Source organism: Ammospiza caudacuta, chromosome 14 (assembly GCF_027887145.1).
Source record: "Ammospiza caudacuta isolate bAmmCau1 chromosome 14, bAmmCau1.pri, whole genome shotgun sequence".
Lineage (NCBI taxonomy): Eukaryota > Metazoa > Chordata > Aves > Passeriformes > Passerellidae > Ammospiza > Ammospiza caudacuta.
Window position 1 is genome coordinate 9200486 of NC_080606.1, and position 16402 is coordinate 9216887.

A 16402-nucleotide genomic window follows, 5' to 3' on the forward strand; every position below is an offset into this window, starting at 1 on the left:
AGGGATTAATTTTGTTTGCCATTTGAGTAAATACAGCAAGGGCAAAGGAGACACAAAACCTGAACTATGCTCTTAAGACTTGGAGATAGCAAAAGGAATCTGACAGGGCAGAGTGTGGGAGAGCAAGGATTACCCCTGCTTGTGCTGCTGCTGCTGGAATCAAAGGGCTGTCTGCATTTTTACTGGCATAGCTGAGCTGCATCTGCTGCCATGAGTAAGCCATGGGAACACTCTGATATTGATAAAAAGAACATTGTTCCAAATTTAGTTTATATTGCTCCAGAAACAGTGAAGGGAAAGAGATGCAGCTCACCCCAAGAATATCGGAGATGTTTATCAGCCTAATTATAGTGACTGAATCCATGCATCACCATACATCTCTGTGGGTTTCCTGCAGATTTCATTGGAAATGGAGCTTCTTGGAACAAGTCAGTGGCCATCATTTCATCAATGTTCCACATAAACTGGTTACTGAAGCAGATTTTTGCTGTATCGCTAAACATGGATTACTGGCATTTCCCACAGGAATATACTGCTCTGAATTAACGGCCTGGAAAAAAAGAAGCCTCTCACACTGGTGTGCTGAGTGGCACCACAACGTCACTGTGAGGTGTCAATGGCCATTCTAAGCTATTAAGGGTAAAGATGCTTTTTCCTGGATCCAGCCATAAGTGCTTGGGTGATTTGCAAACCGAGCCCTAAGGACTCAAACAGCAAGCAGCAAAACAGATCCGCTGGAGAAAGTCAGTTGCAAATTGTCCAGCTCTTAAACAAAGAGATTTAGAGATTTTTCAAGATTTTCTGAAGTTTTTTCCTAAAACTCCCGAAGAGTTGAAATTGTTGGGGAAGGTGCAAGCCACATAGGATGCACATGAAATATTTCACTATCTCTGGCCACTAGATTTCACTGCTGGAAGAATAGGAATTGTAGGAAATAACCCCAAAACATTCCAGCAAGGCTGTTGTGTGGCCCAAAGCACGAGGTTTTCCTCCCCCAGCTCAGCCAGAGAGCTGCTGCCTGAGGCAGGAGCAGTCAGTAATGTCACTTTGGTGTCACTTTGGTGTCACTGTGACTGCAAGGACCTGCACTGCTGGAGGTGGGCTCTGCTCCCTTTGGAGAGGGAAGACAAAGCCTGGTGGAGGAAATGGCTGTAATGCAGAACAGCAAAATGAATTACAGTGTGCAAGGCAGGAAAGCACCCTGATGGGGATGCAGGGCACAGCTGGGGTAAGGAATGTGGCACTGATGGTACCTGTACAGACACAGGGCAGGGCTCTGTGCCTCACCACCACTCTCCTGTTATCATCAGATGTCAGGAAGAAGTTCTTCACTCAGAGGGTGTGAGGCACTGGAACAGAGAGCTCAGAGAGCTGTGGCTGCCTCTCCTCTGGAAGTGTTCAAGGCCAGGTTGGATGGGGCCCTGAGCAAGCTGATCTAGTGGGTGGCATCCTGGCAGGGGGCTGGGATGATCTTTAAGGTAGGTCCCTTCCAACCCAAGGCACTCTGTGATTCTGTGTTCTCACACACACTGTGGTGCATAGCAACTCGTCTGCTGGGCCATCTGCTGAGCTGCCTGCACTCAAATTAGGACTGCAACTCCTCCTTCCTATGTGCAGCCTTTCCAATCTTACACCCTCCTCACTGCAAACCTTCTTCTCCTGATCCATTACATCATCCATGCTCATCAGCTGGACTGGCTGCAAGGACAGGAGGTGTCTGGCAGCTTTTGCATTGTCTCTCACCCTCAGATCAACCCCCTGAGTTGGGGAGAAGCATTACAGGCACCTGCCTGCACTCTGTGTGCTGCCCCATCAAACAGGGTCATCAGTTCAGAGATGGGCGGGAATCCCCAGCCAGCAGTCAGCATCTGCTTTTGCATTCTGTGTTTCTGGGTCCTCAACTGGGGATGGTGGCATGGTCTGCTGCTGGCCATGAATCATGCAAATCTTATGCCAGGCAAAGCAAAAATGGCTGCACCATGCATAGATTTAATCTCTCAAATAGAAAGTGAGATTTTTTTTTTTTTTCAGTGAGTTCACTCTTTTTAAGAAGTTACCAATTTCTCTGCAACTCTGCTTTTATTTCTCACCATAACTCTATCTGGCTGAAATATCTTTTTGTGGAAAATGGTGTGAGTGAGAATGTTACACAAAATGAACTGAAACCGTGCATTTGAGCATATTCATATCCATTCACTGCCTCCTGTTTCCCATCACCAGCTGGTAAATGCTGCAGTTCCCATAGCACACACCATGTCTCCCAGTGTCACTGCAGCTACCAGGAGCTCTGATAATAATGGCAGATCTTGGGGTATCCACTGGGATGCAAAATCCTCCTGCCTGCTTTTCTTTTCCCACTCCCTTGCTGCTGAGGACCATGGCTCTGTGCTTGATCTGCATTCAGCCAATTCACAGAAAAGCTAAAGAGAAAAACCTTGAGCTCAACCTGACATTCCAGTTCAGTGTTTAAAGGTGATGAGACATCACCAGCCACAAGGTACTGTTGTTGCTAGTAAGGAATATGTAGGAAAACAGTTCCAATCATTTAAATGTTCCCCATAAATACAGTCATAATGGGTCAGAATTTGAGACTACATTTTCTAGCTTCTGTTTTCTCTCTAAGCTCCTGTTTTGCTAAAGAACATGAGGTACCATTTCTATTTCAAGGTTTTTTTTTCTGATGAGTCTAAGTACTTTGCACATGAAACCTTTTCAGAGAGGACAAAAAGGTGTTCCAAGCAGATTCATGCAAACTCATAAAGGCAAATGAAATCCAGCCCTCCAGTCTGACTCTGCACCTGCCTGATTTCAGCAGTTATTAAAGCCAGTATTTACTTGGCCTTTCTGTTTTTAATGGGTGCACTTGACTCTGGAAGGGAGAAGTTTCCTGCTAGATGGTACAGACTCAGTTGGGCTACAGCACCACATTTCCTGGCTGCTGTTCTGTGCAGGCTCATGTGCCTCTTCTTGTTATCCCAGCAAGGAGCCACGAAGATTGTGCACCATGAACTAAACCTGGAGTGATTCTGCACAACCATGTTTCCACTCCAAACTGACTCTGACTGCAACAACCCGAGCTGGAAGTCAGAAGTGACCAGCTGCCCTACAACAAACTGACCTTAGGCTTTATGTCCATTAATGGTATAAGGTTTTACATCTGAATGCTTTCCTCTGCTCCTTATCTTTTATTCACATGCATAGATGACACATAAAATACCTGCTTTCTTTAAAACACCCCAGTCTCTGAACTAAAACCTCTAACAATATGCTCATACAGAGATCCCAGCTCCACTTCCAGATCCAGTGAACCCCAGAACCAAGTCAAACAGAAACCTGTCTGTGGGTGCACAGTGGGTTCTGAGCATATCAGAACTGGAGCCAGCACTGCTGATGTGCTCACAGAGCTGAGGCTGCTGAGCTACAGCCTCATCATTCCTCGGACCTGTCACTGGGGAGCATCTCCAGGAGTGCCCTCTCCATCCTGTGCTCTGGGAAGGACTGCACAGCTGCAGCTTCACTCAAGTTCCCTTCACTCTTCACCTCCCAAACTTGTGCTGCTGTTCTCTAATGGCAGCTTGCACTGGAGCATCTCTGAGCCACGACAAGGTAAGTGCCACAGGGAGGGGATTTGTACTGACTGAGAGCAGCAATGCAGATAAATATGCTGAATCTTCATCCAGCTAACTACAGCTTGTCTGAGAGCTGCCCATGTCTGCCAGCTCCTGCCTTGGCACAATTTCATCCAGTTTAACAAAGAGCACAAACACCCTGCAGCCCACCTGGACTGCTCCAATGGGTAACTGCTTTAATCTACCAACCAGAAAAACAACTTTTCTTACAAGTTTTAGAAAATAATTTCAAGGACCTGGAAATATCATGAAAGGCAAATAGTTTCCTTAGGAGGACAGCGTAACAGAACTGCAGAGGGCATAATTCATCCTTCACTCCACTTAGCAATGCTGCTGTTGCTGGTTAAAACTGGGCAGTTTACTGAGCATCTGCAACACAGCCCTGGAAAGGACAGGCTGTAGGTTGCTCTTCTCCCAGCTGCAGGCTTCTGTGGAGAAAATGCCTGGTAAAATCTTATTCACTCCAAAGAAAGATAAATCATAGTAATTGCACTTTAGGGTTTGAGATAAATGCAGTCTCTGGCAAGGGTGGAGGATTTGACAGAGTCCAAATGAAGGTCTGAACTCCACAGGGGACAAGAAAGCTTCTAACACCCTCTCAGAGTGAGGCTGAATACTGGTTGTGGTAGAAAACAGCCAATTGCAGCAGCAAGCTTGTGATGAAAGTAAACAAACAACCCTGATGGATCCTGAACTCTCCTTTTCTGACAGGAAAAGTCAGACACACCCCAAGGTCTGCAGAGCTCAGGGACAGCAGGGGCACACAGAGAAAGCAGAGCAGGATGAAATGCAGTGCCCCATTCCCTAAATCAGCCCCTGGGGCTGGAACTGAGCTCCTGGTGCCCAGGGAGAGCAGAGACACACAGGGGCAGCAGAGCAGGATGGAATGCCCCTGGTTCTTGTGCAGGTTCACAAGCCAGGCTCACAGAGAGGTGCAGGCACCTGGGGCTGCTCACAGAGAGCCCGAGCACATTTTGTGTATCTGGCTTTGGGAACCTGCCAGACTACCCCAGAAAGGACAATGGATTCCCATTTCCTGGGGTTTTTTCCCCTCAAAGCTTGCTCCCTCTGACAGGTTTTCCCTTCTGTGTGCACCTTTGCAGAGTGAATTTTCAGCAGTCCCTGGGTCCTTTGATACCTCCAAGTTCCTGCCCAATTCACAGCAGTGTGAGGTGCCACTGTTATACTGCACAAATTTGATCTTGCAAAGAACAAAGCCAAAAGATTTCCAACTCCCAAGGTGTCATTTTTTATACTCTGACATGCTCAGAAATTCTGCTGTAATTTCCTTCTGAGTAGTCTAGGGTTAATGAGACTGAAGAGAATCATAGGAAGGAAATAAATAATTATATATTCTCTCCTTTTTTTTCAACATGTCCCAAATATCACCTTTGACCTGGCTTTCTATTTCTGGCGTGGACTAAACTCCCTCTATTTATTTAGCAGCCTACACACCATTACAGTAACATAGCAACAGTACTTTCAGTTGTGAATTTGAAGAAAAAGCAAAGCAAAAAAAAGAACATATGAACATATTAAAACTGTTAAAGCATTGCAGTCTAGTAACACTTCAATAAATGCATTTTTTTTACTTTAAATACCAGAGTTATTAAGCTTCCAATCTACAAACCCAAAGGAAAAGGATGCACAGGGGAACCAAAGCAGTGTCACCACCACAAAGCCTGTTCTTCCTATGCCAATCTAATTGTCCTCTAACCTTTCTCTTTGTCTTAATGATGTTCCAGCTTGACTATTTATTGGGCTCAGAGCAGATGAAAGCAGGAGTTTGGGGAGGATTCTGAAATAATGATGGGGTTTAGCTGGTGGTTTTCCATCACTTTTCAAAAACAGTTCACCATTATTTTATAATCCATAGCTCAAGGCTGGTGTGACACTCAGTTATCTGTCAAAAAGGAATATTTGAAAAAGTATAAAGTGTAACAGTAACAGGAATGATGGGAGTACCAGTCCCATTTTCAGCTTCAAACCTTTTTACAGTGGGAGCAAAGCACTTGAAAATGCCAAAAAACCCAATTCCCTGAGCTACTTGAGTGCTTCTTATTTTTAAACCTAAAGCCTCAGTGAGAATGCAATTATTTTCTTAGGATGGGTTCAAAATGTTGAACTTATTAAAAATAAAACTTCTTAAGCTTGCAAAGCTTCCACTATAAATATTAGTAAACAACCCAGATGATGTAGCTGGAACAGCAGCGAACACTTGGCGAGGGAGCATTATCACTTCTCCTGAAACTGTTTCCTCACTGCTACTGTAAACTCAGCTGCCATCTCTTGGGATGCTTCCTCTCCTCCCTCAGTGATCTGATCAGCTCAGTCACCTCCGAGTGCTGGGGGCTTTTCTGTGGGACAGCAACAGCCCCTGGAAGTGCAGCTTTCCTTTGCTACTTGGCTACTTTTTACTTTACTTTACTTTTGGTGCATTTGGGAAGGCACCCAAGGCTGCTTTCCCAGTGCTCCCAAACCCAGGAAGAACTTTGGTAAAGCTCATGGCTTTACTGCTCTGTTTGTAAATTCTGCAAGCAAAACACAGCTCATGCTTGCTCTGAACTATTGGCTTCTCCTTGGCACGACCAGTTCGTGTCAGCTTGAAAAAAATGGCTCCACAACTGTAAAATCCTTGAACTTCTGCAAACAGTTTGCAATCTGGTATGTGAAAACAGACTGCTCACAAACTGTGTGCTCTGCTGACATTACAGCAGTAGCAGAGTCAGAAAGGGTCCCCTCATGGCCATTATTCTGTCCAACAGAAATATGAATACATAACCCACGGTCTCAAGACTTGGGAGTCACAGGATGAATATTTATCACTAACGGGCCTCACATAAAGCATTGTCCTTTAAAAAAAGCGTTGTCAAAAATGAGCCAAAAAATTTCATATGACAATCTAAGTTCAGTTTAAATTAACACTCTCATTTAAGTAATTTCAAATTCATACTAATAACAACACTTTACTGCCCTTCTGTGAAATGCTCTATGAAAAGGGATCCTGGATAGCTGAAATGTGCTGTTCAGGGCTTTTGTGGAAAGCTACAATGCAGTTTTGACTGCAGAGGTCAGGTGGGGTTTTTGGCATCAGGAGGGAAGGGAATAACAAAATCTCCAAGAACAGTTGTCTCATTCTAACAATTACAAAGCTATGAATGAATTAGCCTCAGAAAGGGAGTGTTTTTCTGGCACAAAGACTAGGCATCAGTTTTGGTCTGTTTTGAACAAATACCAAGCTGCAGCAGATTCTAGAATTGAGTTTTGCATGGCTATGTGTTTGTTTGTTTATTTTCCTGATGCAACACAAACTGAAGCAAGTCAAGGATATTATTGTAAAGCAGAAAAAAAAGTTAAAGTATTGCATTTTATTTAACAACTGCATGAGAGAGAAGAAAATGTATTATTTTATCTGGCTGCATGTAATGTTTTGACATGCAAATTTTATTTCAAGACCAGCATTTTTTCCTTGTCTTATCACATTGCTAATTCATTTCCAAATCAAATGAAAAGGACAGAAAAGCAAATAAAATTACTGTTTTTCCAACAAGTAACATTTTAGGAATAACCTTGTCCCTTACCCTAAAAACCTATCAAATTTTCATAACAAATATTCGTAGCATTTTAATGCATCATTGGTAGAAGTAATGTGTTTATCCATATTTCCATAGGTGACATACTACAACAAAGACTTCACCAAAGTATGACTTGTAATGCATTTTCCTCTGAGCCATGTTTGACTGCATCACTCATTTAATCACCACTGGATTTAACATTTCCTTCTCTATTTCAAACTAGCATGTTTTTTTAAGGCACTATTTTTGAATGCAAAGACCTGATAACTTGAGGGTTTCTGTTTTGAATAGAAACCAATAGCTGGACATTCCTGTGCACTGAAAACATGTAGTCAAAGATTAAACTGGGGCTTCAGGACTATTATGGCTCCACCCAAATAAATAGTTCAAGGGAAATTATTCTGATACACAGGTTGCCAAGAACAGCAGTGTTTTTTAGAAATTATTTCTTTCTTAGAAGTCAACCTATCTCATTAAGCATTGCACTTAAACTATCAAAACATCGTTAAAAGGGAAGAAAACGGTGTAAAATAAACACCACATTTAACCTACCAGAACAAGGTCTGATTTGCACATAGCTAATTACAAATGTTTAATTCCAGTGATGGAAACTCCTCCCTAACATAAATATTCTGCTGTTGTTTTACCAGTGAGATCAATTTGTGCAGGATTTCACAGAGAAGGGAACGTGTAGACTGCCACACAGGAGCTTCTCAAAATTCAGTTATTTTTTAATATGCAAACCAGTTAGAATATACACTGGATTTTAAAATGAAGTAATAACAGGAAAAAATATAGGCACAAAGCTTACAACTGGAATGAGCTGAAAGGCTCTGACAACTTTCTGCACCCACGTGACTCCAACTTCCACCCAGCCTGTGAACCACGGTTACAAAACCCGCGCAAATTGGTCAGAGCAACTCAGGGAGCTCAGGATATTTATTCAGGAAAGTATGAAAGGTGGTCAGAATTCTCTCTTCAAAAGGGACAGGACTCAAGAGGTGAGGCTTTGTAAGGAGCATCTGGGAATTAAAAGACTTAAGGATAAAAAATAAATTTGGGTTTCTTCTTGAGAATATTTTTCAGAAACTTCCCCCAAACCCCAAAGCAGCAGAAGTACTTGACCTCACAAAGCACTTGGGGATTTCTTTCAGGGGAGGGTGGCAGTGTCCTGTGGTGACAGCAGCCCAGTGCTGGATCAGAGAGCAGATGCTCTCCATCCCACCCGCCCTTCGCTGTGCTCTGCGACTCCTGTTCCCATTACATGAGCAAACTCTTCCATAATTCTACTTTACTTTTTCTTCTTAGTAACTTCCTGTTTGTTCTCCTGATAAATACCAGAACTTCAGCTAAAAATGGAGAAGTTGCCTAGATTCTCTTATCTCCTGGAGCCCCAGCCCTGGTGTGCTGCGGTTGGGCCCTGGCAGATCCCCCAACGGTCAGAGGCGCTGGGCTGGGCTCTGCTCTGTCCTTCTGGCAGCACTGCTGCCCCACACACACACAGAGCAGCAAACAGCTCTGCCCCACCAGCTTCTGCCATAGGGTACAATAATTTACACCTCTATTTGTCTTCGCAGACCAGACACTCCAGGAAGAAGCGTGGTGGGAAGTGCAAGGCTACATTTTCCAACATGGGCTCCATTTGGGACTCTTGTTCTAGAGATGCTGACAAGGAATTTTGATTTTCAACAATGTTTGAAGAAATCAGTCACTCAAGTAAAGTGGGAAACTTGCCCTTTTTTGAGCAAGTGGTCTTCCCTCATCAACTTGTATAGTGCTGAAGATTAAAAATAGCTCTTCAGCTGGGGTACAGCTGCACAGCGTTAACTCAAATGGAGCTGCAGTGACTCACAACAAGCAAACATCTGGATATGGCCCTTTACTACTGCAAACCACACAACACCAACAGCAAGTAAACACTGGCAGGGCATTCAGAGGAGCTACTGCTGCTGTTCCACACTGCCAGTGTGACAATGGGACAGCGATTTGAGGAGAGGCTGCAATTAGTTGTGTGTTAAAATTCCCATCTCCTTCTTCTTGTCAGCACCTGAGCAATGTGTCTTCTCAATAGCACTGGTCTCTTATTTCATTAGACATTCTCTGGGCCTTCTTCTATGTTGTTTTTCCTTTCATTGTGACTTTTTGCACTGGCTGTGACAAGTCCTTTGTTTCCAAGGCCATGAAACCATTCCTTCCTTCCACCTCCTCCAATAAATAAACAACAAATAATAACAGTCAGTGATCAGATAAATTTCCACATGAAAACTGTTAAGGAGCCAGCTATTCAATGCTGACAATACAGAACTGGGATGGATGTACTCAGCACCAATGTAAGGAGCTGTGAAACCCATCAAATTTGAAGCAGATTCCCCCATTACACCTAATTTCCTGCAGAGGCTGGTATTCACTGATCCACTAACATCAACAGCAAAAATCTTCAGTGGCTTTTCCTCCTGTGGGGCTGAACATCAAACTATGACTGATACTTAACATTTTTGGTCTAGAGCAGGATGGACTTCACCTCCATCACCACCACTTCTTAGTTTTTGTCAGCAGCTCCTTCCTCTGTCTCCTGCCCCATAGCCAGCTTCCCCCAGCTCTGGCTGCTCCCTGGCACCCCTCAGGCCCACGCAGACCTGGTGGGTGAGAAAAGCTGGAACCAGGTGGGGAAATGAAAGCAGCACAGCCTTTGGGTCACACTCAGAGGACAAAGGACTGCAACACACACCAAATACTTTCCTGGGAGACTCCTTGCACAACAGCCTCGATAGACAGGCTGACGTGGTGGTTCCATGGTTCAAGTATCAGATTGAGAGAAAAGCATTGCCCATGCCATTAAATCACTATTAGAGAATTTGCCTGATGTAGCTCACTATTAGAGTATCTGCCTGATGTAGCAAGGCTCCCTGTGCTTCCTAACGAATTCTTTGTGTTTAGCATTAAGCTCTCTGTTTTTACAGAAACTCACACTAGGGTAATTAATCTCATGTTCGTTTCCTGCACATGCAAGAGAGCAGCCTTTGTTAGGGAATGATAAGACACTTCTAAGAATAGTGTTACTAAGAGCATCGGCTTTGTAAGACATTGCAGGAAAAATATAGACTCTTAACACCTGCTTTTCACTTTCAAAGTTTTGAAAATAATGTTCTGCTTACCCAGAGGCAAATTCTGACTTGTTTATGCGTAGAAAACCTAATTACTTTCACCAGACAACAACAAATATAAATGAAGGTATACTTTGGTCTTTAGGCTCCAGTCTTGGAAAGAATAATTTGTTTAATTTTATAAACACTGCAGGTATTCCCAGTGGCTTCAGCGGGAACTATTGCAGTTCCCAGTCCCCCAACCTGAATTCATTGCTTTTTCTGATCTTTTTAACCACATATTCCACTGAAATTAAATGGATTTTCTTAGTGATAGATGTAAAGGATGAAGGATTAAGAATTTATCTGTGTGTAAAACACTGTACCCTCAGGTCAGCCCTTACAAAGGCCGGATGCTGAACTCAGGAAGGTGTAAGCCGGGAGGCAGCCCGGTGAGAGCAGATGAGCTGGGCAGCGTGCGGCGGTGCCAGAGCAGCGGGCCAGCCTGGCACCCGGAGCTCCCTGCGAGCCTCACCAAGGGCGGTGCTGGGCGCGGGGATTTGTGCGTGCTGCCAGTGCAGGGCCAGAGCCAACACCGTTCTCCTGCAAGCGGCTGACACTTGACACCCAGTGAAGTCACTTTAAACGGGCATTGTTTTAAAGCTCCGTTGTTTTTAAGCAGTCACCGTGGCTCAGCCCGAGCTATCTGCTGCCCCAGTGCAAGATGCACGAGCTGCCATGATGGTGAAACTCTACAAAAATAGGGGAGAATTGGTTTACAGCAGGTGAGAGATAATTTCCATTTGGTTTGTAGCATCCACTGTGTAACCAGTCATGTGAGAAAGGATATTAAGCTTTGCTGTACTTGCACCAGATTTCTTTCTGCTTTATTATGGACAAAGGACTACCTTATCCTCCTAACCAGAAAACAAAGCTTAATCTGCAGAGATCTGGCTAATCTAATGGTGTTTGGAGAATAATATAGACTGCATTTCCCCTGGTTTTGTAGTGCAAAATCTGAGCAGAGCAGACTGCAAGTAGCCTTGTGAGCTGATCAGAGCCCCTGTTGTGACTATTATCTTCACTGTATAAATGGGGGCTTTCAAATCCCAGCTTTATCACATTCTGTTTTCTCTACTTTGCCCTTTTATGAATATTGAGTCATCAAAAATAGCTTCACTGACAGAGTTACTAATGATACCAGCTGGGTGAATCAGTGGCTCTTACACTGTGCCTGCCATACAGTGCTATTAGTACACTCGTTACAAAATGTAGCAAAAATGAGATGCCCATAATTTATTTGCAGCTCCCATGAGACACATCACCGTGGTTATTTTAGAATTGGAAAATGCTAACTGAACAAAGCAAATATTCAGCCACTTCAATGCAATACTGTGGCCTACAGGAAGAAACTCTGGCTAAGAATAAGTTAAAAATAATCCCAATATCAGTAATTATCCTTTCTGCTAGTTTTTAGCCAAAGAAAAAACACACTACCAAATTATATCCACCATATTCTTCCACTGTGAAGACAGTTCTGCCTCACATTACCGGGAAAAGCTAAGATCAGCACTCCAGAGAAAATGCTGATAAACAGAAGTGAATACGACAAATGATGTAAGCTGTGCCCAGGGCTGGAGCGCCAGAGCCACGGCCAGGGGCATCCTTCGAGTACGGAGCCGAGCTCCGGGGGAAGTCAGGTTACAAGGGCATGACTCAAACGGGTATTACCGGCTCCAGAAGTGTCACAGCAGACCATAACAACATGCCTGATGAAGAACCATCACAGATGAACATGCAAAATGGCCCATGAGGGGCTTATATTGTTAATGCTGTCCCAAGAAAATTTTAAAGGGTCATTTATTCCTACCCGGAGTGCTTTCCTTGCACCCCTGCAATGAGACAGTTTCCTATGTTTGCAACACACATCCTTTTTTCTTTTTTTTTTTTTTTTCCCAGACAAACAGGCAAGCAGATAGAGAATGAAACAAGGGGCCCATAGTGCAGTTGCAGATCTCCATGCAGGGCTCGCTTCTTCTCCCCAGCCCCCTTCACCTTTCAGCTATCAGGAACTTTACAGCACAGCATCTTCCAGCACCTCTTTATCACAGACCAAAAAGCTTTCTGAAGCTTTCTGCTAACAGCTGCATCTGACATTGGTAAATAAAACTATTGCATGTATTGCCTTTAGCAAGTGTCATAGGATTATGACATCTTAACAAAACCAAGCCTCAGAATGTCAATTACTAGAATTTTGGCTGTTGGGGTTTGGTTTATTTTCTCCCTTTCCTTTTAGGATGTTCTTGTCCGTCCCTGGAAAAGTGACATCTGAAATTCTATTACAAGAATTCTGTTAGTTACGGCAACGTTAACTGAAACCGAAATGTGGTTTTTAACCTAAAATATGTTGCATAACAGCTGAAGTGCTGTAATCTTACGAGTCGGGAAAGGTTAATTCCAGAGGGCACAAGAATGTCGGTGGAAACTAAAATACTCCATCAGCGCATGGACTTGGAATTCTTTTTGTTTTGGTCCAAGGCGAAGCCGAAACGGGCGAGAGATTTCAAAGGAAGAGTCAGACAGCGAGCACATGCCGAAATCCCTTTAGCGAGAAAAAAAAAAAATCAGCAAAGCCTCTGCACTTACGTATCTCTTGAGTTTCTTCTCGGGGGGTGATTTGATGAGCCAGCCAGTGCAAACCACGTCCCCCGAGCTCATCTTCCCCCCGGGCGCGGAGCGGCGGAGCGGGAGCCAGGGTGCGGGCTGCCAGTGCGTGTGTGCTTGTTATGGGCGGCTGTGTGTCCGTCCGTCCGTCCGCCCGTCCGTCCGCGCGTCTGTGTGCTGGGATGCGAGTGCGTGTGTGTGTGCTGGGATACAGTGTGTGCGTTTGCTGGGATGTGAGTGTGTGTGTGTGTTTGCTGGGATGTGAGTGTGTGTGTGTGTTTGCTGGGATGTATGAGTGTGTGTTTGCTGGGATGTGTGTTGTGTGTGAGTGTGTGTGTGTGCGGACGCGTGTGCCCGGCGGTGCCCGTGTGCGTGCCGTGTCCGCCCGAGTGTGCGCCGCTCTGTGCGGGCGTGTGTCCGTCCGTCCGTGCGGCTCTGTGTGTGTGTGTGTGTGTGTATTGTTCCCAGCCAGTTCGCACCGCAGCAATCAGCTTCCTTCAGCTGCGCTCTGCCGCTGCTCCAGCCCGCGGAAGAAGTCATGACATTGATCACTGACACGGCCAGCCCTCCCTCCGCCGCCAGCACAATGCAACACACCGAGCACGTGATGGGCGCCCGGGGCTCGCCGCCGCCGCCTGCGACACCCCCGGCAGCGGCAGCGGCAGCGGGCGGCTCCCGCACCCGGCCCGCATCGCCCCGGCCAGCCCGGCCCGGAGCCCCGGGATGCCCCCTGTCCCTGCCCGGAGCCCGGGATGCCCCCTGTCCCTGCCCGGAGCCCCGCGAGTGCCCCCTGTCCCTGCCTGGAGCCCCGGGGATGCCCCCTGTCCCTGCCCGGAGCCCGGGATGCCCCCTGTCCCTGCCCGGAGCCCCGCGAGTGCCCCCTGTCCCTGCCTGGAGCCCCGGGGATGCCCCCTGTCCCTGCCCGGAGCCCCGCGGGTGCCCCCTGTCCCTGCCCGGAGCCCCGCGGGTGCCCCCTGTCCCTGCCCGGAGCCCGGGATGCCCCCTGTCCCTGCCCGGAGCCCCGGGATGCCCCCTGTCCCTGCCCGGAGCCCCGCGGGTGCCCCCTGTCCCTGCCCGGAGCCCCGCGGGTGCCCCCTGTCCCTGCCCGGAGCCCGGGATGCCCCCTGTCCCTGCCCGGAACCCCGTGGGTGCCCCCTGTCCCTGCCCGGAGCCCCGCGGCGGAGCCGTGGCAGCGCCGGAGGCAGCGGTGACCACGGAGGTCCCCGTAGGGACCCGGCACGAGAAGGGCTGTGGCCGCAGCAGGAGGCAAAACCAGGGCCAGTCCCCACTGAAAACTCCACTACAGCTCCCGACGTCTAACAAGCTCCGTTAGTCGGTGGATTTAGTGCTGTTTCCAGTAGCATTTAGCCCCCTGTACGAGTTTAATAGGAATAAACTTGATTTTTCTGCTCTCATCATCACAGATTTTTTAGAAACATACTTTTTCAGAAAGTGACTTCATGGAGACTGCCACTCCACTGTCACAACTAAAAAATACGCCCACAGAGTGCATAATATTGCTGATATCCTTGTAGTCTGTGCCTCTTTCCAGGGTGGGAAACTCTTGCCTTTTCAAGGACAGGGCAATCTGCGCTCATTTTTCGGAAGACTTTTTAAACTCTGACTGATTTAAAGAGGACGCAGTGGTTCCTCACGAGTCTGTTACTTAGAGGAGTGTCTCGTGGCCCTGGCCAGGCACAGCGCTCACAGAGCAGCCTGGCTCTGCAAGGTGTGATCAGCACCAGCACGCCCATGGCAGAGTTTAATCTTTTCACAGAATTTTTCATGTCTCTGCTGGGGCTCTTTGGCAGGGCAGGCTGACAACAGCTTGCAGCGTCACTTCTTGAATCTCACGAACTAGAAATGTGTTTTTCAAGCTTTTATGCAAAAAGGTGATTGCAATATGTATTTATTATATTTAATATAATATGTACTATGAATGACATAACTGTATAAATATAGGCTCTATGTAAATTCACATAAAAATATAAATAATTCTGCACAAACTCATAGATTCATGTTGCTAGTGCTTTACATTATCACTGGTCTTGAATCCTACAGTAAATGAAAACTGCTATGAATAAACTACAAACATATTTCAAATGTGCTCTGACTTTTTTGGATATGTTTTTGTTTGAGAATGGCTTTCATGCAGTCTTGCAGTATTATTCGATTCCAAACCTTCTATTCTACTACCACCTTCACTCCGCTCCATTTATCCATTATCCACAGTGATGTTTTAACAACTTCACATGTTTAATAGCAGGTTTGTGAACAAGGTTTTGCAACACTTCTTGGAGAGATATATCCAGCCATGGAACTTATTTAGGGAAAGAAAGTCACACTTTCCTTCCGTATGTGACTTGCCTGTGTCACCCTGACAGATACAGTAGCCTAGAACTAAAGGCTTTAAAACGTCCAAATGTCAAAATAAAATGAGTTGGGATACACTTCGTGTGTTATTCCTGCACTATCCTAGCAATATCCATTTTTTACTGGATCATGCTTCAGACAGATGGCTTCCCTTGTGCAGCTGCATAACCACTTGCAGAAAGGCAGCAGAGGGAATGGGGAGGGGACAGGACAGGGGAAAAAGGAGCCTGGGCTACCAAATGAATTCAAACATTGAATAGCAGACCAGAGCCCTAAGGAGAGCGTGGCTCTGTCTTTGCTGTGGTCAGTGACAATGCTGCTGAAATGACCAGCAGTCCTTGTCCCTGCACTTCTGCCATCAGCTGCACTGCACAGACATGGTGCATTTCTGTGTCTGCATGAGGAGCTGAATCACAAACCCGACTGTTTGGAAAAGAATGAGTCAAAAAAAGGAGAGAGATTATTTTCCAGCTGTATCAGGACTAGTTTCCTGATCTGATAAATGCTGTGGCCTGCAATAGCACATACCTTTTCAAGGGAGGGGGTGATGCAGGGGCAATAAGAAGAAATCAGCAGTTGCTTAAATTGGCACTTGTGCCCAAAACGCGCCTGCTGAGTGGTAGCCATGGTGACAGGGAGGGGTGCAGTGATTCTGTTCCCTGCTCCATGTGTCACTCCTCTGTCACAGCCTCCTGTCCTCTCAACTGCTGGAATGGCTCAGCTGCCTGTGAAGCACCTGCCTGGCCACTTGCACTCAGCACACTCAGAATAAATAAAATTTGTGCCAGCTTACTTATGATGCCAGTAGCCTGAGGAGAAATACAGGAAGCCATAATTAAGCAGAGCATGTGGGGGTTAACATGTTTGTTATGAAAGCTGCTGTTGCCTTCTTGGTATTTGAGCTCCAAACATTAAAAGAGCAAATAAAGTTATTTTCTTACACTGACAACATTCATTGTGCTGATAATGTATCACTCACGCATGTGTTTGACAATAACAGGCTTAAAAATTAATGGTTTCTCATCCTGATGGAAGAAGAATTTCACTTTCACTCCTGATCCATGCACAATTTTTTCAG

At 45.8% G+C, this 16402-nt stretch overlaps 1 protein-coding gene across 2 annotated transcripts in view; it reads right to left on the reverse strand.

Moving 5' to 3' along the window:
- The window catches only part of GAB3 (GRB2 associated binding protein 3), a 65739-nt gene extending 52383 nt beyond the window's left edge, over positions 1-13356 (reverse strand). For both annotated transcript variants that reach the window (XM_058814172.1, XM_058814171.1), the window contains exon 1: positions 12934-13356. In XM_058814172.1, coding sequence (XP_058670155.1) covers positions 12934-13005 — 72 coding nt within the window. In that variant the 5' untranslated portion in view covers positions 13006-13356. The remainder of the gene's footprint in view (positions 1-12933) is intronic.
- Between the last annotated feature and the right edge of the window lie 3046 nt (positions 13357-16402).